Source organism: Ursus americanus, chromosome 20, assembly GCF_024610735.1.
Source record: "Ursus americanus isolate L20-20 chromosome 20, mUrsAme1.1.p, whole genome shotgun sequence".
In the NCBI taxonomy this organism is placed as follows: Eukaryota; Metazoa; Chordata; class Mammalia; order Carnivora; family Ursidae; genus Ursus; species Ursus americanus.
This window is the reverse complement of record NC_142146.1, coordinates 22,121,773-22,148,050: the sequence shown is the minus strand read 5'-3', so window position 1 is coordinate 22,148,050 and position 26,278 is coordinate 22,121,773. Positions and strand designations below refer to the sequence as shown.

The window sequence follows — 26,278 nt, the reverse complement described above, 5'->3', positions numbered from 1 at the left end:
GCCTAGTTTATACGCCTAGTTTATACAAAACACTCAAAAATGGTAGCTTTTCTGATTATTACTCCCTAAAAATATCGTTATGGACACACGAAATAAAAGTATGTATCTGAGTAGCAGAACTTCCATATCTAAAAAAAACCAAAAGCATCTTTGAGGATAAGCAGCCCAGTAAGAGCCATGAGAATGTGAAGTCCTCTAAGTCAGGAAACTTGGCCTGTCTTTGACTCAATGGTCCCTGAGAAAGTTTTGCGGATTCCAAATTGTAGAATATACCAGGTTCTCGTACCCACTGGCACTGCCGGAACTGGCAACAGCTGTGCTGTCAAATTCAAACTAATCAGTTAACAGTTGTCCAAATCAAATTGCAGCCAAGGCTGTTAGAGTCGTTGATAAAATAAACAGTTGTTGAGCGAGAGATGGTGCAAGCTAGTGAGATTGCACCAGCAGCTGGGACTTGGAGTGTGAATGAAAAGGGGACAGGAAGTAGAGGAAGTAGAGGTCAGTGGAAAGCCTTGCGACCTACACAGTTGCAGACTCGAGAAGAACTTCCTAACCCTTTTGTCTCTAACCCTCCTGATAGTGGGGGATCTTAACTGCAGCTGAAATCGACAAAGAAAGACAAACTAACTGAGCAAATGAACCTCAGGGGTAATACTCCTGATATGCAGCCTCTGTTTTGAAGGTGGGAACAGGGCTTAGTAATAAATAATAAACCTCTAAATCCACTGGCAGGCCAAAATCGGGGGATTTGAGAAAAATAAAGCTATTAAATTAGCTGGTTGGTACAAATTCTACAGAAGTGTGTATGACCTAAGAGTTTCTGGAAAAGCCAAAGTTCCCTGCAGTCCCCACCTACTTCCAAGGCAGCCAGCCACCGGCCCTCCCTGTCAGCCAAGTTTCACACCATCAGTCCCTGCATGGAGGAAGAAACGTCAGAAAGAAGGGCAACTGGACAAAGACAAAGAGACTTTATTCCAACTGGCCATTTTTTTCTCCTTCATCACTAAGTCACAGTGGCTGGCGCTTGTTTTAAGTTTAGTTTTCCTAGGTCCATGTTCAGCATTAGGTACAGAGAAAAACTGTCCGTTAATAACACTTAGTAAACCTTGCTTCCACTAGCAAGGGCTTTAGTTTTTGCATTTGATTAGTTTATATTTTATGGCTGAATTGCAAATTTGTCTTCTACCTGGAAGGGCAGTCAACTCCAAGAACTGAGTTTAAATGAGCATCTTACGAAGCTCAGAGAAATGCAGTCCCAGTTTATAGGGACCGAGAAAAGATGTGAAAGATCTAACGAGGCCAAATAAGTTTTTTTTATAGATTTTATTTATTTGACAGAGAAAGACACAGCAAGAGAGGGAACACAAGCAGGGGGAGTGGGAGAGAGAGAAGCAGACTTCCTGCCGAGCAGGGAGCCAGATGCGGGGCTTGATCCCATGACCCTGGGATCATGACCCAAGCCAAAGGCAGATGCTTAATGACTGAGCCACCCAGGCACCCCCAAATAATTTTTTAAGAAGGAAAAAAATCCAGAAAAGTTTAAAAATTGCTTTTCTTTTAAAAAATTGATGAAGAAGGGTATACACACACACACACACACACACACACACACACACACACACACAGCTATGGGGTGTGGAGATAAGCCATGGAAGTAAACGGTCATAGATTTGGTTATGTTCAATGAGGAAGGAGAGAAAATACCATTCACTGAGCACCTACTTATCTAGGACTGTACTTGATGGTAAAAAGTTTTTACTTTGGAGGTTTCGCTTAATACTGTGTTCCACACTAATATCCTTATTTTCTAGATGAGGAATTAGTTTCCCAGGAAGGTGAAGTGAATGGACCAAGAACCACACTTGCTGAGTGGCAATGTCTAGATTTGAACCCAGATCTCTATCTTCAAAGGTAAGCTACAAATTTGAAAGAGGACTTATCAGCTGCAGACTGTTTTCACTGGTAACTGAGACTGATTCATTCAGTCAATATTAAGTGAGCATCTACTGCGTGTTGACCACTGTTACGGGAAAATGGCAAATGGTGCATTTTGGAAACATGTCAAACCTCGAGAAAATGGGATAGTGTTGACAATGCTACAGGCTCTACCCACTTCAGAGGCAGTTATAAAGAAAGAAAGTAACCTTTCTTCCCATTTCCACTCTATTTCCTTTCTTTCCATATATCATCTGGCAATGTTTCAACCAGCATTCAGAGCCAGCAGCTTCAGTATGTCGGGTCACAGACGGGAAGCAGTGGAGAGTGCTGTGTTGTTGCCTGTAATAGCAGCACTGCCCGGCCTGTCTTTGTCCGATTCTACGGCTTGTTGAAATCACAGCCAGACAGAATGGAGAGCCAGTCCAAAGTGATTTTGTAATATGTCATTTATACCATGCTACCAGTGATATTTTCAATTGGCAATCAATTTCTTAGTGACATTTGTAGTTTCTCATTTCTAAGCAAGACAGAATACTCAAAGAAAACAGCAGGTATAGACAGAGCTAAGATTTTCAATATCGAATTTACAGACAATCCAAATGTCCAGAGTAATTCTTATTATCCAAATTCTGATATGGCTGTTAAGGAAATTATAGTCATTTTCTAAGTACTAATCTTTTAAAGGGATTGTCTAAATAACGTGTAATAAAAACAACACAAAACCTCAATATGAGAGTTTCCTTATTGTCCTACAGTAAATCATTTCCAGCCCTACATTTCTTTGGCAGAATATCCTGAAATGACAGTGATGAATCAATCCTTCCTTTCTTGTTTTCCCCTCCTTTCCTCTTTTTCTCTTTGTGTTTCCCTTTCTTGCTTCCTTTCTTCTCTTTCCCTCCTTCCCTCCATTTACTTACCACCACAGAGAGAACAAACCCATGCTTATTTTTCAAGAGTGCTTTCAGTTCTGAAGAACATCCGTTAACATAGCTAATTATATAATACCCATTAACACAGCTGAATTCCTAAAATGATGATTTTGTTCCATTTTCATTATCTATAAGTCTGTTTCTTTTACCCACAGAATTAATTGTGGTGGTAGAATGTGCTTCTCCCTCTATATTCCTGACTAGCTTAATCAAATAATTCCTTAAAGTACATCACTTTTCATTTTAAATGTAGCTTTAAAAAACAGGTTAACAACTGCCTACATTTAACTGTAGATTTTATGTGCTATAATATTATATGTCATCCACTACCAATTTTATAGGCTTAGCAGAATAAAATAATCATTGATCTTTTTCATATGAATGCTATTAAGAAAAACGATGTAAACTTCAACTGATTAAAATGTTACTTAAGATGTTTTATTAAAACTTATTTTAAAGCAATTTTTCTCATTAAGACTTGACAAATTTGGAGAGCACTTTATTTAATCTCCATTACGAGGATGTTTTGCATGCAAAGAAGAGCCTGCAGGACCGTGAGACCCAGAGAGACTTAGGCGGTCTAGAGTTGCTGGTGCCCGTGGGCGATTATTTCTTGCAGCTCTGCCGCGCACGTTCCTTCTTACACAAATCGAGGTGGGAAGAACAGGGAATCAGGATCTCATTCATAGTTTTAGTCTTCTATAAATATCGATAATAAATGGAGATGAGAACAACTCCCAGTGAAAACCTGTGTGATTCTTAGACATCTCTTATGATTCCTTGATTAAAATATCCCACAACAGGAATTCAACAGATTTAAAGGATGCTAGGAGGTGACAAAAGAACTGGAAAAGATCTATCAGAAAATAGCAAAGGAGCAATCATCCTTGCTACTTTCCCAACTGCCCAGAGCCAGTATCATATTCTTCAGGATAGGCGTGTTCCAGGAAATAAGATACATGGAATATTTCATTTAACCCACAAATAACCCATGAGGCAATTAGTAGTATTACTTCCACTTTACAGATGAGGTAACAGAGGTACAGGGAAATCAAGTCACTTCCTCTACACTATATATTTAGTAAGCAGTGAATCCAGAATATAAACCTTAGACTCTGGTTCCAAAGCTCATTGTCTTCAGCTCCATGGCCCTGCTGCTCAATATGTGGTCTCTGCTGAGCAGGATCAGCTTTCCCTGTAATTTTGTTAGAAGTGCATTTTCTGATTTAATTGCATACAGATATTCAGGAACTGCTCTACATTATAACAATAATATGAATACTAATAACATAATTTACATTACATATTTCTTTATAGCTTTAAGGTATGGGCACATATACTACTCAACCATGGGCAAACCAAGGCTAGAGGGCAAGTAAGAAGAAAACTTTTTTTTTTTAAGTAGGCCCAACACAGGGTTTGAACTCATGACCCTGAGATCAAGACCTCAGCTGAAATCAAGAGACTGACGCTTAACCGAATGAGCCACACTGGAGCCCCAAGAAGAAGGTTCTGAAGGACGAAGAATCTATTTGGATGCCATTGGAGGTTGTTCTGTCCCGCAGTTTATAAGACAGCATGAATGTGCTGGATTCTTGGAAGATTATGAAGGGAGTGGTCATGGATACGTGTCCCCAGAAACTACTTAGTGCTATGACATCATGGAAATTCGTTGAACTTGCCTAGGAAGGGTTGCTCAACCACATCAGAAAGCTATCTTACCAAAAATGACACTTAAATGTCCTAATGGAAGAAACCCATTTCATGAGGGTTTCCATTTATATAAGGAGCAATCTTGGCAAAGCAACTGTTCAGAACCAGAAAATATTTAGAACTCCAGTCTCTTTTATTGAATACTTTAAATAACTCAAAGACCAAATTTAATTAATTTATATCAAATACAAAACTTGATTTAGCTCTCTTATAATGAATGCAAGTTAGCTAAAAAACAATGAGACAGGATAGAATTTATTTTTTTCAATTCTTTGACTTTGTTCAAATAAGAGCCAGCTTATTAAAGGGAATCAATCTGTCAAATTAGTAGTATTGAATTCACGACTTAAATTATTTAAAATATGTTGATTTCTTGTGCCTGCCTCCTCAGCTAAATTATGGGCTTTATTCTTCATTTATTCTACAACAGTCTACAAACATTTCTGAATTGTCTGTTACTCGCATCTCTGAGAGTGCCTGGTATGGTACAGATCCATATCAGTCACATAATAAATGCTTATTGATTCATGAATTAAAATAAAATTTATTTAGATTCTCTGGATTAAGACTACATTCTTTGAAGGAAAGAACTGGGTCTTGGTCATTGTTGCATCTCCCAAACTAGAAAACTGACAGTCACAGAGTATTTACTGAATTAATGAATGAGCAAAAGGCTGCAGAGAACTAGGAAGTTGCCATGCTCTTGAAGGGTACCATGAAATATGTTAATTCTAACAAGCAAATAATGCCCATTTTTATGGCAATAATGCGAATAATTTATATCTTAAAATTTAAATTAACAACAAAACCCTTATGTCCTAAACACCTATCTGTTCAATTAAATAAAAGTAGCTATTGTCAAAGTTTCCAGTTTCTATTCATTTCCTACTAGCTCATATATGTTGTGGTTCAATATTGTCTGCTAGCAATCAAGCTGATAAATACACTTATGTATTTATATATGTTCCTTTTATTTCCCAAAGTTAACTCCTACTTAATATTCACATTATCAAGAGTCAAAATTCATGAGAACAAAATTCACAATTATGAAACATGCATTCATGATTTTAGTAGCAAAATTCCTTAAGGCAGGTCTTTAAACATCAATGCTTCACAGAAAGACAATTTTTAAAAAGGGTAGAGATAAAATACGGGTTTTTATTATAACAAGTGTTTTTTAGATCATCTGACATCTGTAAGATTTTTGTTTATGTCATTCTCAAAAAAAAAAAATAAGAAAAAAGAAGAAACTAATACAAATATCCTCAGGACATGGGGAGAAATCTAGAGCCATTTATTCTTCCACTTTAACTACTCAAAAATAGAAGTTGCCAATGTCACTTAAAAATAATGGCCACCAACCAGCCATGTAAGGAGAGAAAGCAGCTTCTATTGAAGAAGGCCAATGTACTAAATATGGAATTAGATAGTAATTGCAGAACTAATTACCGTATTTACAGTCAAACATTAAAGTTGGCAAGAAGATCAAAAGAAGTGATGAGAAGGCAAGCATCCTAGAGTCCTAGTATTTCAAAAACTGAATATGTGGGAAAGGTGGCCAAAATAAATATGGAATATTAGGAACTGCATATGTAATCAACATTCCCAAAACCTGTGGAACTGTATATTAAATATAAACAAATTTCACCTTTTGTCAACTTTAAATCTTTGGAATGATTTCAGGAGCCAACATTCAACTTGGAACATTTTTCTTCGCTCCTGTGGTGATTATTATTTTTTTTTCTGGTTGTTCTTTTAGGTTTATTTGGCTCCATTAAGAGTAAAGCTAACACCCCTCTCCCTGCCAATTACTGTAAGGGTCTTCTTGAGCAGTTAAAAACAGGACAGGCAGCACAATACTTAGATAAGAAAGAAGTGCTGAGGGGCGCCTGGGTGGCTCCGTCGGTTGAGCATTGGACTCTTGATTTTGGATCAGGTTGTGATCTCGGGGTCCTGGGATCCAGCCCTGCATCCAGCCCTGTGCTTAGCAGGGCGTCTGCCTGGGATTCTCTCCCCCCATCTCCTTCTGTGCCTCCCCCCACTCATGCTCTCTCCCTCTCTCTCTCTCTCTAAAAATATTAAATCTTTAATTAAAAAAAAAAGGAAAGAAGTGGCTATATTCATTTATTTTTCTTTATTTAGGCATGAAAGTCTTTAAAACATGAGTTTTGAAAAATCCTTCAAACAGCTTGCAGGTATCTGCAAATGATATACTATTTAAAATAACACATGCCATATACCTCATGCTTTCAAAAGAATTCTGAGAGCAACATGGGCTCTCTGGTTCTTCATGTTCACCTCTCACAAATTCCCAAAACCTTTCAATGAAGTTAGAAATTAACTAGTGTAACACAAGGCAGGGAGTCTTACCTCCTCACTGTGGCCTTACTGACAGTTTCTGAGAAGAATGCATTGGCTTTGAACACAGTCAAAGACATCATACAAACTTAAAGTTAAGTAGTCAATTGGTTCAAAGTTTGTCGATGTTGTTGATGTGGGTTGTTTTCATTTTTATGGAGTATGTTAACATTTATACTTTTATTTTGACAGAATTATGTTTTTCAGGCTCGTACAGTTATCTTGACAATTTAAACTTGTTTACAAAGTAAAAAAGTGAAGACAAATTCTGGGGCTAAAGGCCTGTACAATATTATCTCGTTTATATTTTAGCTTATGTTATTTTCATTCAGCTAAAACTGAGTATATTCGTCAGGTGTACCACATAGTATATCCGTGATCACTTCATTCTATTGTGTGGAAGAAATGGTTCTATGGTTTCACTTGAGTTAGTAAGCCCAGCAGTTTGGATTTTTGGGGGGAGGTGATGGGGAGAGGTACCTACAAGTTATTACTAAAACTATATACTAAAACTACTATAATGGTATTTATATGGTAAATTGGAAGTATTGACAAGTCCAGTTAACCAACTTTAAATTTAAATTGGACTTTTTAACCTCATTCAGGAGTTTTATGATAGATATGTTATAGTGGGTTCAATGATCCTTACCTCTAAAATGAAAATTTTTCTAATACTCAGAACCAAGTGGGTTATCAAAACACTACAGCCATTCCTTAAAAAAATACAGACCTTTCAATAGAAAGTTAAGCATCAACTTGACATTTTAAATTTGCTGGGTGGTCCAAAAGTTGACCACTTCTGAGAAATAATCAAAGGGCAGTGTTTGGTGATATTAATATGCCAACAACTCTAAAATACATTCCTTCTATACCATGAAACTGGACGTAACGCAGGGCACCATCTCAGTCAATTGCCACTACAGTTGATATTAATAACAAGACTCCAAAATTTTCCTAACCTCTTTGACCTTAATGAATATGCAAGTATTTACATGATAATGTCTTTAATAAGTAAATTTGATTTGGATTTTAGGAGTAAGTTGTCAAGCTTGGTCAACACATTCTCTGATAGTGCAATCTCATCTAAATAGCAGAAAGTTAAGGGGCACCTGTGTGGCCCAGTCAGTTAAGTGTCTGCTTTTGGCTCCGGTCATGATGCCAGGGTCCTGGGATCAAACCCTACATGGAGCCCCAATCGGGCTCCCTGCTCAGTGGGGAACATGCTTTTCCCTCTCCTTCTGTCCCTTCCCCCACTTCTGCTCTCTCTCTCTCTCTCTCTTAAATAAATAAACTCTTTAGAAAATAAAATAAATAGTATAAAGTTACAAGAAGCAATGTGTTAACCTTTCTACTTGGGTATTAATCTAAATAGTTCTAGTAGAAGCCTTTGAGCAACCTAATCATAAATGTGATATAGAAATCTCAGAGCTGGGAACATGTTGATCAGAAAATAGATTCTTGTGTCTGAAGCTGGCACATCTAAGTATTTTAATATCAGCTGAGCCCTGAACTAATCATTATAGGGAGTATAAGTCGTAATTAAGTATTTTGCCAAAGACATTTGCAACTAACAAAATTTAGTGTTTTTTTAATACATAGAGTACACAGAAATGATAAATAACCATGTACTGATTACCTAGACTGAAAAACTAAATATTAACAACACTTTGCCTTTGTTACAGAATTTACTATTTTTTTAAACAACAAAACTCAAACGTTATAGACATGTTGAAGTCTCCTTTGTTCCCCTCACCAGTCCTATTGTCTCCTTCTCAGTCCTTAGAACCCTCTGCAAATAAGGATTTGATGCGTGTTCTTCCAGTCCATGTCCTTATATGCCATAAATCAATCTTTCTTTCTCTCTCATTGCCATGTGATTTTAAAACATGCATGTGTGCATATATTCTATAGTTCTGTACACACTATGCAAGTTGTGTTTCCTTCCCATCCCACCTTTTGCTTTTATGATATTTCCATGTAAAAACAATTCTTTTATTTCAAACATCTCTTAAGATACATTTATTAAATAGATCTCAATGTTTATCCATTTTCCTATTGATAACCATATTGATTGTCATGCAGTTGTTTTGTTTCTTTTGGCTAATAAAAACATTGCTGCAATGAGCATCATTGAATTAAGCCTCTTGACACACATATGGAAGAGTTTTTCTACATACTTAGATTCAGTGTTTTAAACCATGATCCCCAGTAAGAAGCATGTATATGTGCATATAAACATAGATATCCATATACATGTGTATATATACATATATATATTTCCTTATTCAAAATTCTAAATGTTTTACTATGATTGATTTTAGATAAGTAGAACTAAAAAGAAATAAATTCTAAGCTCAAAATCATTCTATTTTATCTCTCTGCCCTCATTCTAAACTAGGATCTCAAAACCAGAGTATGCCAATAGGACCTGATAAATAGTCTAAGAGCTAATGAAGTTGAGTCTCAAAACCAAGTGAGTATTTTCGGACTTTTTTTTTCTAGTTAAAGAACAAGTAAGGTTATGGTGGGGGGAGGGCGGGGGGAGGCCAGTCTTCCCACAGAGACTATCATACACAAGCACTATCTATTTGGTTATATGAATTCTATAATGTAGAAAGTGCTGATTATCTATTATATACTTCCTATCACAAGTTCCTAGGAAAGCAGGGACTGTTGCTTTTCAATGTAGCAGGTGACAAAAGTCACAGAAGTACTAAAGCAGTAGGTATGCACAGATGTTCTAAAGAGCACAAGGATGTTTTGAAAAAACTGATTGTTTTTTCTGTGTGATTTCCTTTGGGAAAAAAATGCTTTAAAAATGTCTCAAGCCTACCGTACTACTAGACTATCATTTATTCTATTTTCTCGTTTTAAAGCAATAATTCGGATTTAGAATTCGAAGTAATAAAGTTAGTTTCTTATCTCTATAGTCACTTAAAATTCTTTTTTCTTTCTTCTTTTTTTCTTTAGTTCCTTAAAATCCCTCAGCAAGGTCCTTGTAAATTCCATTTTAGAGTGTTCAAGAAAGGAAGCTCAAGAATTAACAGCTAACTTTACCTCTTTCATACTTGCCCAAACTCAAGATAAAATGTGCCATAAGGGGTTAAGCTTCAGAGAAAGGCGAAAGGCATATTATCTTACTTTTGACTCTCCTACTGTCCTGATTTACGAGTTTCAGAGAGAGCCATTTACCATTGCCACACCTCACCAGGATAAGGGAAATTGGATAGCACTAAAGGAATTTGGATGAAACTGTATTTGTGGCTGTCTCAATACATAGTTCGAATTATTATATAAAGGCTTCAAAGTTCCCATCACTTGCTGTGTAGAGATGAAACTCAAATCCTTTACAATAGGAGCAGAGCAGTGCTTCTCAATTCTTTCTGCTGAAGGACCAGCTATCCCCCACACCAATCACAGGCCAAAACTCTTATAAAATATAATAAAATGAATTACCAGAAAAAATAAAATGAAAAAACATACAAAATTAAATCACAATTCCTTATTGGCTTCAACAGATGTAAAATTGCTCTACAGTGCTATAAAAACTTACAAGTGCTGCTCACTCTCTGTTTCTCTACCTATCACAGACCCGTCAACAGTTTTTGGATCAGCACGGCTCTGAGAACTACACTTTGACAAGCACTGGGTCATGAAACCGAATTGTCTTGCTGGCAGAAAGTCCTCATTCCTTTGACTAAGAGTAATGAGAAACAGCATTCACGTTGTTCTTCACGTTTGCGTTGAGGGGACGTGTAAAGAGACAGCTTTCCTCAAAAAATTGTCTGAGGTTCTTTTTACATATATACTGAGCTGTAAAACTGGATATCCCCAACACTTTTGACCACAGGGTGGAATACACTGACTCTCAACATTTAAAGGGCAAAGGAATCACTTTGGGGAGATTATAAATAATGCTCATTAGGGTCCCCACACCAGAACCTCTGATTCAATAGACTTCCTTAATACCTACTATTTCTATATTACTTTTAATCGTTAACACCTTTAGACACCCGAATAAGGTCAGCATGATTATTCTAGTTCCACAAATGAGAAAATCTGGATTCAGAGTTTCACAATAGAGAAAGTATTAAACATAGAACTCAAACCTTTTAAATTCTAAGTTTAGTATTTTTTTTCCCGTATGTATGTATACATTGGTCTTGAGTCTTATGAAGCCTGAATTGTTGCTGGAGTAGGAGCAGATATTTTTTAAATTTATTGCTATTTAAAGTTATTCATACCCCTAACAATGACTGCCCATCTACAACATAAATGCTTTTGAGGGTGACATAATATACAGCCCCCACTTATGATCTAAATGTTCTTTTCCATACTTGTCCAATCATGGCCAGAATATTATTCAAGAAATAGTTTACTGTTTTGGAGTTAAGTCTTCTAAGGAATTACAGATTACTTAATTTACTAATATAGAACCAAAGCTCTGATAGCTGATTAAAGAAACTACAACTGTTTTCAGGCACGAGATCAGTTAGCTTTGCTATAGATGAAATTGCACTGAACCTGGATCACTGAACCTAAATCTAGACATGATTCGATGATCACTATTTGTGTGATTTGGGGCAAATTATTTTTTCTCTCGCCCACAGGTTTCCTTACTTATGTTATTCAGGTAATAGCTATAACACACAAGACTCTTATAAAATTAGGTTTTTTAAAAGGGTGGGTATAAAATTGCCTTAAGATCCCTTGTCACTCAGTTCGTGATCAATACATATTTTTTACAAAAATGCAATATATTGTGCATTATATTTTTCCTTTGTTTATAAGAGTTCCAAGGAGCCTGAACCAGCTCCATAAAGAAAACTTCCCTGTAGGGTAGGTGACCTATGGTGTAGGGTATCTCTCCCCCAGGGGTAGACTTATTTACAATCACAGCAGAGAGTAAATAAAAAGCTGGATTACAAGTTGTCAGAAACACTGTAGTATGGAGTCTGATGGGAGATGGGGGGGGGGGGGTTGGTAGATCAGATGGCTCTAAAAACCCTTCTTGCTAGCCATAACAAAGTACTACAAATTGGGTGGCTTAAACACACAAATGTATTGCCTCAAAAAATGGAATATATTTGCTTCTCTGGCTTAAACAACAGAAATGTATTGCCTCACAGTTCTGGAGGCTAGAAGTGCAAAATCCAAGTGTCAACTTTCTTCAGGCTTTAAGGGAAGCATCTATTCTAGACCTGTCTTCTTGGCTTGCCAATGGTGTTTCACGTGTGTCTCTTCACATCGCCTTCCCTTTATGTGTGTCTCTGCATCCAAATTTCCTCTTATAAGAATACCAGTCATAGTGGGTTAGGGCTCACTCTAATGATCTTGTCTTAACTAATTACATCTTCAGTGACCCTATTTCCAAATAAGATCACATTCAAAGGCACTATGGGTTATGAATTTGGGCAGGGGGGAGGGACACAATTCAATCCATAACATTATGATTCGATGATTAGCATCCTCATGAAACAGAAGACACGAGTCTCAGTTTTTTTCTCATGTCTGCCACTTACTAGCCAAGAAACTGGAATTCTCTCAATTATTCTAGGCTTATCTGTAAAATAAGTGAGTTGGAGTAGAAACAAATTAACTCTAAAAGGTTTATTTCATTTCTAAAATGTCTATATCTAAGTTTGGAGTAGGGATCTCCAAAAGAGCTGCTAGATCCCATAAACTCTGAGCTTAGACAGGCTCTTATCCGGGTCCCCCTCTTTTCTCAGTATCAAACAGTTAGTAAGAAATTCAGACTAGGAAACGGGTCAAATAGATTCTCTGCAAAAGCAAGGTTTCAGCTCATTATGATTAGATTAACTGATAAGGGAAAATAAGAGTATGATGTGTATTATGCCACAATCTTTAATGAAAGAAATATACTCATACATACATCTGTCTCTAGAAAGATAGATAGAAGAGTCATTGACCACCCTCATAGTCACTTAAGGGAGGACTGAGTGGCAAGGGAAGAACAGTAAGGGAAACTTTTTGCTGTTCTTTTTACATTTTGAATCCCAGGAAAATGTGTTACCTCCTCAAAGAGTAAACAAGTATTAAAATAGAAAAAATATTCGCGTGTTGTGCATTTGTTTATTAGCCTTTTACTTTCAAGCTGAGATATTCTATATTTAAGCCATTTTGTGTTTTAGAGTCTTTATAAGTAGGCTTGACTTTTACAGCTTTTGGCTTCACAGGAAGCTATGGGGTGCGGCAAACAAGCTTATGTATTTGTTTCAGTGTGAAAACATATAATGAAAGAAGACTTCATAAGGAGATGTTTCTTAAGAGGCTTTTGCTACACAAATATGACACACTTAATGCACAGAGCTAGCTAGCAATCTGCTACCTCTGTCTTCAAAGGACAAGGAACTTAGCAATCAATATTATATTTACTATGGCATTTTTCACCTGAAAAATTTCCACACCCTCTACCCGTCGTGACTAAGAAAGACAGTCTTATTTTTTTCTACCCATAATTTCCAGCTGGCTGCCTACGTATTTTAGTGACAGCAGCAATTGTAAACATTTAGTAAGAGTGGTTACTAACATACGAGCTGGATTTAATTAATATCTCTTCAAAAACCAAGTGCAAGTGTGCTGAACTATTGTTTCTCTAACTCCTACACTGGCTGAGGGAGGGAGGCATCTCCGTAGCTGGAGCAGTTAACAAAATACAGAACACAGAGGAAAGCAAGAGTAAAGAATAGGTTTTGAAAGGAAAGGAGACCCAGTGTGCCAATAAACATGGTAGTATTTCCATTTTAAAGATGGAGGAAATGAAGGTCCGGAAGGGTATATGTCTGAAGATAGCAAGAACTCGAATCTGATATTTCCTATTTAGGGTTCTGGATTCTTGTCCTTCACCTATTATGCTATTATAAATGCATATTTAAGCTACGGCTGTAGAATATATGGTACACACACATAATGTTGTCCTTTTAGAGTCATGAAGTACCTCACCAATATTTTATGGTAAGAGTCCTTCTGAATTCACATGAAATAGTTGATGAATATTATAAAATACTGATTTTAGAGGACATTCTATAAATAACCACTGTGATTTTAACATCACTGTTCTTTTATATAACGAGAGTAAATAAACGCATGAGCCAACAAAAAATTACTGATGTAAATTAAGGGGATGGTTTGATGTTATGCTTGCTTATGTTTCCTAATAATTGCTTAAATTAATAACTTTGGTTAGATGGAAATAATCTAATATATGAAAACAGTGACTACTTAGATTTTTTTTAATTATTGAGACATCTCTGTCAATTATGTTTCTTATTGCACAACTATAATGGTTATTTCTCTTCCATCATCTATCATGCATTTTCCCTATCATCTGTCTGTCTGTCTGTCTATCCATCCACGCATCCATCTATCCTCTACTCACTCATTCTAGAATATGCGTTGAGTCTTTGCAATGTTCCAGGCTCTGTGCTATGGTTACTTTACCGAACAAGATAAATATGGAACTGATCTCAGTTCCCAAATTAAGCCTTAACCTTTACCATATAGCTTTCCTTGGCCACCTCCAAGTGATCTCACCTTCCCTTGAACTCAGGGAGCATTTACTTTCAAAGGACTTTATTTAAGCATTTAATTACAGAGTCCTTTATAGAATGATTTAACTTCTCCACCCCATTTTTTTCAACAAATGAAGCAAATCATATGGATAGGGTTCCTGCTTGCCTGAAGCCCACTGTCTAATGCAGTGTTTTAACATCTAGCTGTTTACCAGTAGCTGATAGAAGAGTGTTTTAAGAACTGACTAATCAACTTATTTCAATACCATAGATACAAGGACAATTCCTCCTTTTTCAGCTCCCCCTCACCCCCTCTGCTTCGCCTTCCTTCTTTCTCCTCCTCCTCTCCTCTTTCTTCTTTTTCCTCTTCCTCCTTCTTCTTTTTGTATTTCTATGGTCTGCTATAGTATCAGATGTATAGACAGTGCTTAGTAAATGTCCAATAAGCAAATCAATGCAGAAGAGATTAATTACATCTCCTTCCTCATACTCTCCATTATATTTATTTGGGTTATCTTTATAAAAGATGCCTTTGATATAGAGCTATTATTTTCAAGAGGCCTATGTCTCAATATATAGAATTATTCAGTGGGACTCAAAAGTTTGTAGAATGAATAAATTATTGAATGAGTAAGTGAGTAAAAAACTCAGTCATGTGCTTTTCTCACCAACAATTTTGAGACCGTGACACACATAAAAGCTTTAAACTTCCAAAGAAAATTTTTGCTTTCAGCCAGTCGAGAGGCAGGTAATAGTGTCAGATACCTGGCACATAATAAGCATTTAATAAATGGCAGCTGTAGCCAACGTCCTACACAATGTCACCCTACAAGCAAGGCTCACAGTATTTCTGAGATGAAACCCAACCACAGAAGGACCATGCTGGACATGCAGCTGTAGCTTCCAATACTTCAAACTTCCCTGACACCCCACTACGCAAACTACAGAAAGTAAGTTCCACCATGACAGAAATTTAGCCTGTTAGATTTACTGCTGATTCTGAAGGGCCTGGCACATGGTCAGTCCTCAATAAACTTTTGTTGAATGAATGAAGAAATATGCTCCAGGAGAGTAAGAATTGTCCAGTGTATTTAATCATTCCCCTGGCTTCCCCTCCCAATACCCACAGATATTCAAAATCTAAGGTCCCAAACCTGAACAACTAAATCAGAATCTGCATTTTAACATGATTCCCCCAGTGATTCACATGTACCGTAAAGTATGAGAAGTGCTGCTATAAATCACATAAATTTCACCTTCTTGTCCCCCTCTTGTCCCCCCCTGCAACTGGCAACTCTTCTGAACTCAAACTAACACCACACTCAAGTGTCTAGGGTAGCTGTTGTTTTTGAGAAATAGGAGGACTTGGAGTGGAGCTGGATGCTAAGATCTGATCTCTCTTTCTCAGTATCTCTTTCCCCCTCTCATCCTCCCCCCTTGGCTCCCTCTCCCCTAATGAAATCATCTCATACAGAGGAGTAACACAGAGTCAGTATTTCCGTACTGATTTACTTTTTTTGAATGTTAAAGAATAGGGGGCACCGGATGCCTCAGTCAGAAGAGCATGTAACTCTTGATCTCGGGGTCATGAGTTTGAGCCCCATGTTAGGTGTAGAGATTACTGAAAATAAATAAATGTAAAAAAAAAAAAGAAAAAGAAAAAGAATATTGGCCCAGGCTAACTAAAAGCAAATAGTTACTCTCCTTTATTTGCCCATCTTTCTGCCTTTGGGCCCTCTATATGACCTTATTCTTTTTCGTGCATTTCCTGGAAGAAGGAAGACCTCAATATTTACTGGGAAGCTGGCATATGCAGGTGCATTAGGTCAGTTTGCTCATTTAACCTTCATGCCAACGGGAACCATAGCCATGGAAGGGGCGGGGCATAAGATCAGGCTTACAGTCAGTTGCCATGAACACATTCCCCCACAGTTGTACATTTTCAACAAAATTTTAAAGGTTCATTATTGTCATAACTACAATGAGGATATGAAGAAAATATGTTAGAGAAGTGAAAAACAAAGGGGAAACTCTGAGACCCAAGAAGAAAATTGTCAAGGAGTACAACCATTTTTTGATGATCAGCTCCCATTCTAAACAATATCCTAAGTTACCCAAACCACTTCTCAGCTTCAATTTCCCAACATTTTAAAAGTCAGCTATCCCTCTGATCACAAACCTAAGAGAAATTTAGTCTTTCTCATTTTACAAGATTTAGCCTCTTGTCCATGATTGCAAACATGCTCAGGTTTTCTGATTATGCATAAACCTTTCCATTCTGCCATCATGTCAAGTCTGTTGGCAATTCAGCACCGCCTTCCCTCTTCTGTTCTCTCCCTTACATCACAAGGACTGGAAGCCCCAGGGTTACATTCCCACGGGTCTCTGCCAGCAGTATTCAGGCATGGATCCCATAAAGAGAGGCATTTCATGGGATTTGGATGAAAGTAACTGGGATTACTGAGCATCTTGTATTTCTGCAACTTCCTGATTCCATGAAAGTAAGCACAAAAATCGAGAGCCAACAATAGCCTTCTCTGACCTTTGTGTGCCTGCACAACACCTCCAAAGGCTTTGTAAGCACCTAAATCCTTGTAAGTTCTTCCTGTTTGCATGCCTAGAATAGTTTCTATTTTTCTCACCAAACCCCCCACTAAGCCAACCACACAGAGATCCACTCTTGTCCCCAACCTGCCATTCTACCCTATACATCTTTCCTCATAAAAGCACCCATATTTACAAATATTTTTTTCAGCTTCCTTTATAAATTGAATTACTTCAGGGCAGACTTCACAATATAATTTTTGTTATCACTATTTCTGCCACATAGTGATGCTTAATTAACAGCAATTGATTGAATGGACCAAGCTCATAACACTTTCTAATATTTCCTTCCTAAACATCATCTACCTGCTTCCAGGATTGGTTCCTTTTGAGAAATGCTGATGCAGAATGGGATCAGAATGGTCTTAAGCACTGAAACTCCAATGTCTTAAGAGATTGAGGGGCAGGGTAGGGGGTACATGAGGAATTCAAGGAAAGCTTTCTCTTGTCTGAAAGCTACTGAAACGACCAGGATACAACATTCTTAGGTCAAGACAACAGTTTCTGTTGTTAATCTTTAAAAAGTGACTTTGAGTAGACCAAGGGATCCGAATGCTTTTATCAAATGTCCTCTTTTATAAGCATATCCAAGCTGTATCACCACCTGTTTTCCTTTTCCTTCTAACTATGAATATTTTTACAGATGTTTCATTATTCTACTTGACTAACATCCAAACCCAGTGGCTTATGCTCTTGTGGAAGGATAATAATCAGGGATGTCCACTTATGTTTTCATGATTTTACTTCATATTTTTCTTTCCTTCACCATTGTGCCGCACCCTACACCCAACAGACCAATGACAACATACACATATCATCAATGGAGGAGTATAACAGGCAGTCAGTCTGTGATTGTCATGAACTTGCGTCATGTGGGAAGGTTGTTTGGTGGCAGATGGTTCAACATTTTCTTGGCAAAGAGATAATAGCAGTTTGGCACATCTACGCAGAAGGGACCACCAACAGCCTTGCAAAGTTTGTGTGTCTTAAAGTTGGGAGCGGGGGGCTTAAAAAGCCATGCTAACCAGGTGCTGACCATCTATAAATGTCTTTGTAGATAAACAACTTAGTGAACAGAGGGAGTTTCCCACCAAGAGCTGGATGGATAGCCTGTTAGATTCCACAACCTCAGCACAACCTGAAACAGAATTAAACTGCATTTCCCTTCACCACAAAATGGACTTTTGAATCAAGAATAAAATTAATTTATAGCAATAAAAAATTATGCTTCATATACCCTGAATTCGTGGATTGAGATTCACACCTGCTACAAAATCGAGAAGTCAGGCTATTATTTAGAGAAATGCTCTATACTCTAACTCTGAGTCCAAAGCCACCTGATTATGGGCTTTGCCACCATTCTCCCTCAGTGTGAAACAAGGAGTGGCTTAATCCTGGATTGCTGCAGCCTGACTAGCACTGAAAGGAAATCATATGCGTAGCAACAGAAGGTCCCCTTATTTAAATGGAACAAATACAAACGTAAGTCAAAATTCATCATAGAGGAAAAAAAAGCAAGTCAAACTTTTGCTATCAGTCAATGAGTTGCTGCATTCAAAAAAAAAGAAGAGTTTACAGGTTATGCATGGCTTTCACTCAAATAGTGCTTGCTGTGTGTTGAGTGCTGTTTTATACTATCTCACACACACAAGCATTGCCTCATGCCTAGGAAGTAGGTTAACTATGAGTCCCATTTTACAGATGAAGATATCAAGATACATGGGAGTTACATCACTCGCCCAAGTCATACTGATGATAATCAGCAACTTGGAGATTTGAACATAGTCAGTCTACTTACAGGGTCCAGCTTGACCATCACACAGTGCTGTCTTTGCCCACAAAAGCTCAAATATTTGAAAGAAATAAACCCCAAAGGAAGAGATATTAGGTCCACTCCCTTTATTTTAAAGAGGGGTAAATAGTAGCAAAGAGGATAAAGAGACTTGCTGAGTGTCAAATAGCTCAGCAAATCACTCATCTTTGTTTTTTACGACAAACAATACTCGTCAAATAAATCATTTTGCTTTTAATGCTTCTCAAATGGCAAACTGAAAGTTTAGAACTTAGCTTTTGGAGCCTTCCAGGAATTTCACTTCAGTTGCTCTAAAGCCGACATGAGACCTAACTGACAGGCGGGATGCCAAGTGGTCTTAGAGGCCAGGTGACGCACCTTGATGACCACCTCTGGGTGTCTGGGAAGCAAGACTGTGCCAGGAAGCCACTTAACAGAACAGCAGAGACAGGGAACCCAAGGGACTTTAGTGTGGTCATTTAAAAATCCGAGAATTTGATGCTGAGCAATTTTTTCTCTACTCTTATTGAGATGCCTAGGATTAGAAACCTTTACTTTGGAAATGTGATCTTGATACTCCTCCATTTATGCTCCATCAATTTCAGAATAAGATTCCCGTAGAAAACCCCTCACCCCTAAAAGAGCAAAGTGCCCTTTAGCGAGGACTAGCATATAACGGTACCATCTCACCGGCACGCGCAGAGTCCCCATGACCAAGTATTTTTAAAGAAAATAAGACCCACTTCTGTCTCCTGAAAGAGAATGATCTAATTGTGGGAAGATTTTTTAAACTCCATCATGGGAGCAAGATGTTGCAATAAGAAATCTGTATTATTTAGATCACTGGGCATTCAGTGACCTCCTTGCTTTGGTTGTGTTGACACATCCTGTCATTGATAAGCTCAGACCTCCATTATGACAAACTGCTGAAATCTGAATCAGATGATATTAGGAAAAAAATAGTCATGGGTTTCTAACCTTTTCAACCCTTATTTCTATTTTCATCCTAAGAATACTCTCACGGCTTGTACAAAAAGAGATGATGATGAATATGAGGAATCTGTCAACTTACAAAGACATGCTAAGAGTAAAAATAGAAGCAAGTAAGTAATTGAACTTGTGTTGAGAAGGCCATTAACAGAGCCCCCAAAACAAAGTAATTTAAGAAATACTTAACCTGAGCAACTGTGACAGGGTAGGAAGGGAAAACAAAACAAAACAAGTAAAACAAACAAAGGAAACCCTCCTTCCTTTAAGTTAAGGAGGAAAAGTGCTCTGCAAATGGAATGCATCACTATAGTGATTACTGAGGTCCTCTTTACTAACAAGAAAACAAGCAACAGATTTGAAAATTAAAGTGTACAACCCAGATAGAAAAAACACGTTTAAGTTTTTAGACATCTACTTGAATTCTAATGTTCTCTTTAACAAATGCATTAAGTTTTAATGCAGATATATTTCAACAAAATATCGTTAGTACCACCCAGAAAGACACTAAACGGGAGACATGAACTCAAGACCAACCTAGCTGGATTAAATCTCTTTTCATTTTCCCTTGAAGGAGCCTGGCTCCAGGGACCTTACATAACCAGGCCACCAGCTACCTCGTGGCTTTCAGACAATCCATGGAATAAATGATAACAGCAAAATAGAGGTAGTGATCAACTCCACCCTGGCACATCAGGACTATTCTTATTTCTATTGGGTCAACTTCTCTTTCTATTCTGCACCAAGGTTACAACCTTGTGGCCAAATGAATTTATTGTTCATAACAAGTCCCATAGGCTCAGTTATAAAAAAAGGAACCCTATGACCTCAAATACCGTATTGAAAGGACCCTGCAGCAGACTCTCCTCTGAGAACTAACAAAACATTTTATGTGAGCATTAATTGGACAAAACTAAAATAATCCTTTCTTTCAAAAAAAGAAAAGCAACAATAGCAACAACAACAAAGTACTCCTGGCACTTACCACTCTGCCATATGCAAATGTGACCTGGGAACTTACCGCATTAAAATTGGGGAAGAGGTTGACTGCTGCTGCAGTGTCCAGAGGAAAGGGAAGAAAGGGTTTAATATCCAGCGAAGGTTGCAGAGGAGGGGCTGGTGGACGGACCAGGGCTGGGAGAGCAGGGCTCTGGCATGTACCACCTACAGAGAGGAGAGCAAAGGGAGCAATCAGCCATATTATGCATGTTAAAAACAAAAACAAAACAGGAAAAAAAAAAAAAATCAAGGTGTCTTTTGAGCCCAAAAGGCCAGATTTGTGGGTCACTGGAAAAAACAAGACAGGGAGTGTAGCGGCCTCAGCTAGGAAGTGGCCAATGAGCGGATCTGCCATTAGGCAGAGGGAGCTAGTTAAGCTGCTCCTTTTCCCTCCTCAGATAAAAACTATACAGTTGTGCAAGTAACAGTTACCATTTCAAACATTCCATACTCCACAATCTATCCTTCCTTTCTGCCCTAAAGCTCTAGATTGGATCAGCAACAAATCTTTCACTAAGATCCCTTGATTCAAAAGGAAAACCCCTCCGTTGAACTCCCATCCCTCTTTGAAAACGACCTTCTACTCGAAACATGCATCGAGTCTAAGAGATTATTTTACAGAACTGCTCTTTTCCACCACATCCGAAACTCTGGCAGCAAGATGACATGAACTTGGCATGGAAAAGAAACTTAACCACAAAGACAGGCAGCCATACCTTACTGCCCTGGCAACTGGAGGATTAAAACAAGTGAACCCAGCTACAAATCAAACAATCTCTGGACTGTTCAGCACCCCGGCAGCTTTGAGCATTCGATGGCTACCTACCTTCTTCCCAGTCATGAGTAGGTGGAATTTAGAAGGCCACCAATGAGCAAGCAGTGGGAATATTATGCCAACAAAGACACCCTTTGCACACTAGTAGGCAACCAGCTGTTTGCAACGGAGCACCCCCACTCCTCTCCCCACTCCCCATTATAGGACTCCACGCACTCAGAAGCTGGAAGGAAAGAAGCCCATCTCAGTGTTCAGTCTCCCATATTTTGGTAACATTCCAAAACATCAATTTGCTGTTAATTAAAGGCTGTTTGAATCCTAGGAAACCGTTAAAATATGCCAGCATTCTTCTAATCTGAGAGGCAAGCAACAGACTGTAAAAACCTGCTGGTGAAAATCCAAGAAGCATTAGGAAAACAAAATACAGTGGGATTTTTCCTTTCTCATGGAAAAGAACTCTAAGAGACAGAAGAGAGAAGAGAGGCTCATGTCTGTGCCACTCGCTTGCCTGCCATTTTGTTTTCAAAACAAAGTAGAGTGAGACCCATAGGGATAATCTTTAAAAATCTCACAATCAACTCTCTGGTCAACTGGACACAACCATCATCCTGCCCTCAATCAGTTACCTGAATACAAGGTAAACATTCTAAAAATGATTTCCCAATGGCAAATCTAACCCTACTAGGCCAGTAGATCTGCTAATAAGGTGGGTGACTTAATGCTTACAACGGAAGCCATCAGCACAAGATGTAATTAACCCTACAAAAAACCCATTAACTCTCCTGTTTCCAGGTATAAAATCAGCTGGAGCCAAATTAACAAAACCAGTATTTTCCCCACTCTTTTCACTTCCCTTTTAAAATATTCCTTAACAACAACAAGGCCAACAGCAGCACGTTTGAATCAGCAAACCAATTAAAATAAAAAGTAGTACAAGTCAGAAAATAGAGGGCAGATGTTAAAACAAACATAGATAAAAGCAAAAAAATAACAAGTCTACATTCACCAGAGCACACCATAAATGTATTTTATTGTCCACCTGTTAGTATATTGAGTGTGGGTGTCTAAACTTTCTTAGAGAGAGCATCCATAAAACTTTGGTGATAGATCTGTCTTGAGTTTAGTATTACTAAAAATTTCTTTTGACAAAAAATTAAAGAACCAAAATAAATTTTGGCCAGTATGTTTTTAGAAAACTCAAAGTAAAATATGTCTGGGTGGAAATCAATGATACGGTTTAACATGAGCACAAATAATAGGGAGTTTTAATAAATAATTTTGTATTACTTTGATCTGTGTCACACATGACACTTTGCAGAAGGTGTTCATATATATATCCATTACCTTGTTTGAGCCTAAAATATCAGATATTAGGTAAGGGCTGACATAATGCTATGGAGAAAAAATAAGTTGGAAAACTTTGGTTGTTAATATAGTTTCCACTGAAACGTTCCATTCTTGTAATTAAAAGAATGCAATTCAGCAGGAACATATTCTGTAATTATCTCATTTATAAGTCCCCCTCTGGTTCCAAATGACCAAAAATGGTGAAGAGATAGCTCAAGCTTACTTATTTATTTTATCCAGTGCAATGAGAGGCACAAAGTTGATTGTTTGATAAATTCCCACCTCTCTTCCTCCAAGATATGTATTTCATTTACACTTATATATGCAGCTCCAGACCTTCCCTCAATCATTGCCACTGGGTTTTCCTTAGTAAGGGATACAAAATAACAAGGAGGAGTCATAAAATTTGGGGAACCTAGGCAAACTATTTGAGCCCATCTCTTCTTACCTATTTGAAGAGATGAACCAAAAAGGTGGTTGGAAAGCAGAGCACATGTGACCACATACTTTTTTGCTACTGGCTATGCAAATACAGGTGTAATGGATGCTGAGGTGTGCTTCCACAGCCCCCTTCCCCAGCTCCTGGAAGAGCTGGTAGCCCATGACTCACACCTGGGATTCTACACACACATTGCCTTGGGTCCGAGGGTGCTGCCTCACCCAAGTTCAAACTCTTCCAGAGAGCAATGAGTGATGAATACAGGGCTGTCATGGCTTCTCCTTTTTGCCTCAAGGAAGGACGACTGTTTCTGCTCTAGACCTCCTCATAAGACCTAGGATAGACTGAGGCCTCCGCTGTGACCGCATCACAGTTCAACTTTTCCCTCTGCCCAATCCTGTATGCCTCATTCCTCAGAGAAGATGGTCTCTGATAAAGTCTGAGTTCACTTGCAGTACTTGGACAGCAGGGTATAACTATTCACGAGTCTACGTGAAATGTTGAATTGCTTTATTCTAAAACAGATACTTGCCGCAAAATCCAGACCGCTGATATTGAGCTATAAAATTGAAGCTCCCTCTTAAAAATTACCTGTGACTAACATTTTTACTTTTAAAATTTGCATACATCCTGAAATATTTCCTTGCACCAATCTGTACATGCTCAGCAAGCATATTATTTGCAAAGAGCACAAAATCAAAATCAGCAAATAAAACATATTTCATTTGTAAAGCAGATGAAAATATTCTTCGTGAGAAAACAGCTACTTCATTTCCTCATTTTTTAAATAGAAACTACTGCATTTAGGATACAAATATATGTTTATTACTATTTTCTTTATTGTAAAATGAACTTAAAAATAATAAGCACAAAATACATAATGAATTTACAGGCATTTCTATCCGTTAAAGAAGAGCTTTGTTGTTATTGTTTACCCACATGTCACTTCGTTCATTGGAATGTCACACTTCTGGAAGTATTGGTATTCTTAATTTGAGGAAAGCATTTTGAAGCCTCCATGAGTGGAGACTGAAAAAAATTGTAAATTCATACCTTTTATGTTTGAAACCCTGCCTACATGTCTAGTACCACCTTTTTCATAGCCTCTGCGATTTTAAGAGACACAGGTTTAACAAATCAAATTATTCTGATTTCAGAGCAGTTAATATCTCTCTATACCTAATTCTAATATACCATGAAAGTCAGCAAATAAAAACATTCATTGAGGATAGAATGTTAGACACTAAAGTATTGAATAATTTAAGTAAATACAGTAAATAAGATAACCATTAAAGCTCACACAATTTCTTTGTCCGCTTTTTTATTGTTTATTTCTGCTAGTTCATATTTCGAATTTAGAATTGAACTATAGAGCAAACATTAAATATTACTTTGGTCTAGTCACAAGACAGCTGTATATTCACAAAAGTACAAACGTGAATTTGGAAAACTATAGGAGTAAACTATTTGTTTAATAGAGTATTTGTTAATAAAGATTATGTGACAGACTAAGGTACATTCACTTCAAAAGTTTGCATTTTTGAAAATCAAATTAAAATATAAATTTGAACATGTTCTTTTTAATAATTCATACAGAAAAAAAGGAATTCTAAGCCAGTGGTTGCCACTTGAAGCCTATCTTATTAGAGATATTGTATATACATACAGGGCCCAGCCCCATGCATGGCCAGCTGGTGCTCCCTAAGTGAGGCAGGTAGTTTTTAATGAACCTAATAAATTGCAAAGGAGCTGTTCAAATTCCTCCAGACACAAATGGGGGCTCTCTGAAAGCAGTCAATCAAGACAATTTTAAAAGCATGTTCATATTGTTCACTTTGTTTATTTTGACCCCTGCAGAAAGAGAGTCTTCACAAAGAGGATACTTTGTAAATCAATATTTTGAAATATTCCCTCAGAGTGGGACAATGTTCTTTCCGAAATATCACACTTTTACCCTTGAACTTCTGCACTTGATCCGTTCAGGCATTCAGGGTTTATCAAACAGTCACAGATGTCCTGTCTGACAGCCTGACAGCTTAACCTACTACTTAATCTTTCATCTCTCCAAATGACAAAACTGAAATTCAAAATAATCAAGGGTTGCAGCTGTTAAATATTCAAAACTGTGTGTGCTAGAATCATATCTATGTGTATATATATATACCAAATGGATCATAATTATATATACATGTATAAAAATGTATGTAAATACATATAACATATATAATTATTATAATACATTATATATATTAAAAATCTTTTTAAGTCTACATTTATAAAAAGCAATTGAAATCCTCAATTTCCCGATCAGATAAATAACTTCTATGGTACCTTTTTCCTTAACCATCAGTTTTATATATATACATACACACACATACACACACACACACACACACACACACAAATACACATATATAAATTTAACAATATAATTTATTAAATATACACATATTAATTTATATATTATATAATTATATATATACTTATCTACAAGTATAATATATATGCTTCAGTAGTGAGCTATGATAAAACTCGTAAATCACTCAGAATATTCATACTTAACAGGAAAACATCAAGAGCATTTTAAGTAGTATCAAGTCCTAAGTAGTTACTTATGAAGCAACTACTTTGATACCCATCAAACACTGCTCATCCATTTCCAACTATTTCAGTTAGAATTTGCCATGTGCATTGCGGGAAGGAAAGGTGCACTAGGAATTCTGGGGTCTATGTAATAGTAGACATAAAAAATTTAGATCTGATACCACTAACATGAAGTAGAAAACAAATGAGCATTGGAGGCATAAAGGTAAAACTTAATTTGACACAAAACACTGGCCATAGAGTGCTGTAGTTAGGGAAATC

At 37.3% G+C, this 26,278-nt stretch overlaps 1 protein-coding gene across 2 annotated transcripts in view; it reads right to left on the bottom strand.

Annotated features, from left to right (window-relative positions):
- LOC123788334 (zinc finger protein 385D) overlaps nt 1-26,278 on the bottom strand; it is a 286,301-nt gene that overhangs the window by 191,285 nt on the left and 68,738 nt on the right. For both annotated transcript variants that reach the window (XM_045791661.2, XM_087870170.1), the window contains exon 2: nt 20,875-21,017. In XM_045791661.2, the coding sequence (XP_045647617.1) occupies nt 20,875-21,017 (143 nt within the window). The remainder of the gene's footprint in view (nt 1-20,874; nt 21,018-26,278) is intronic.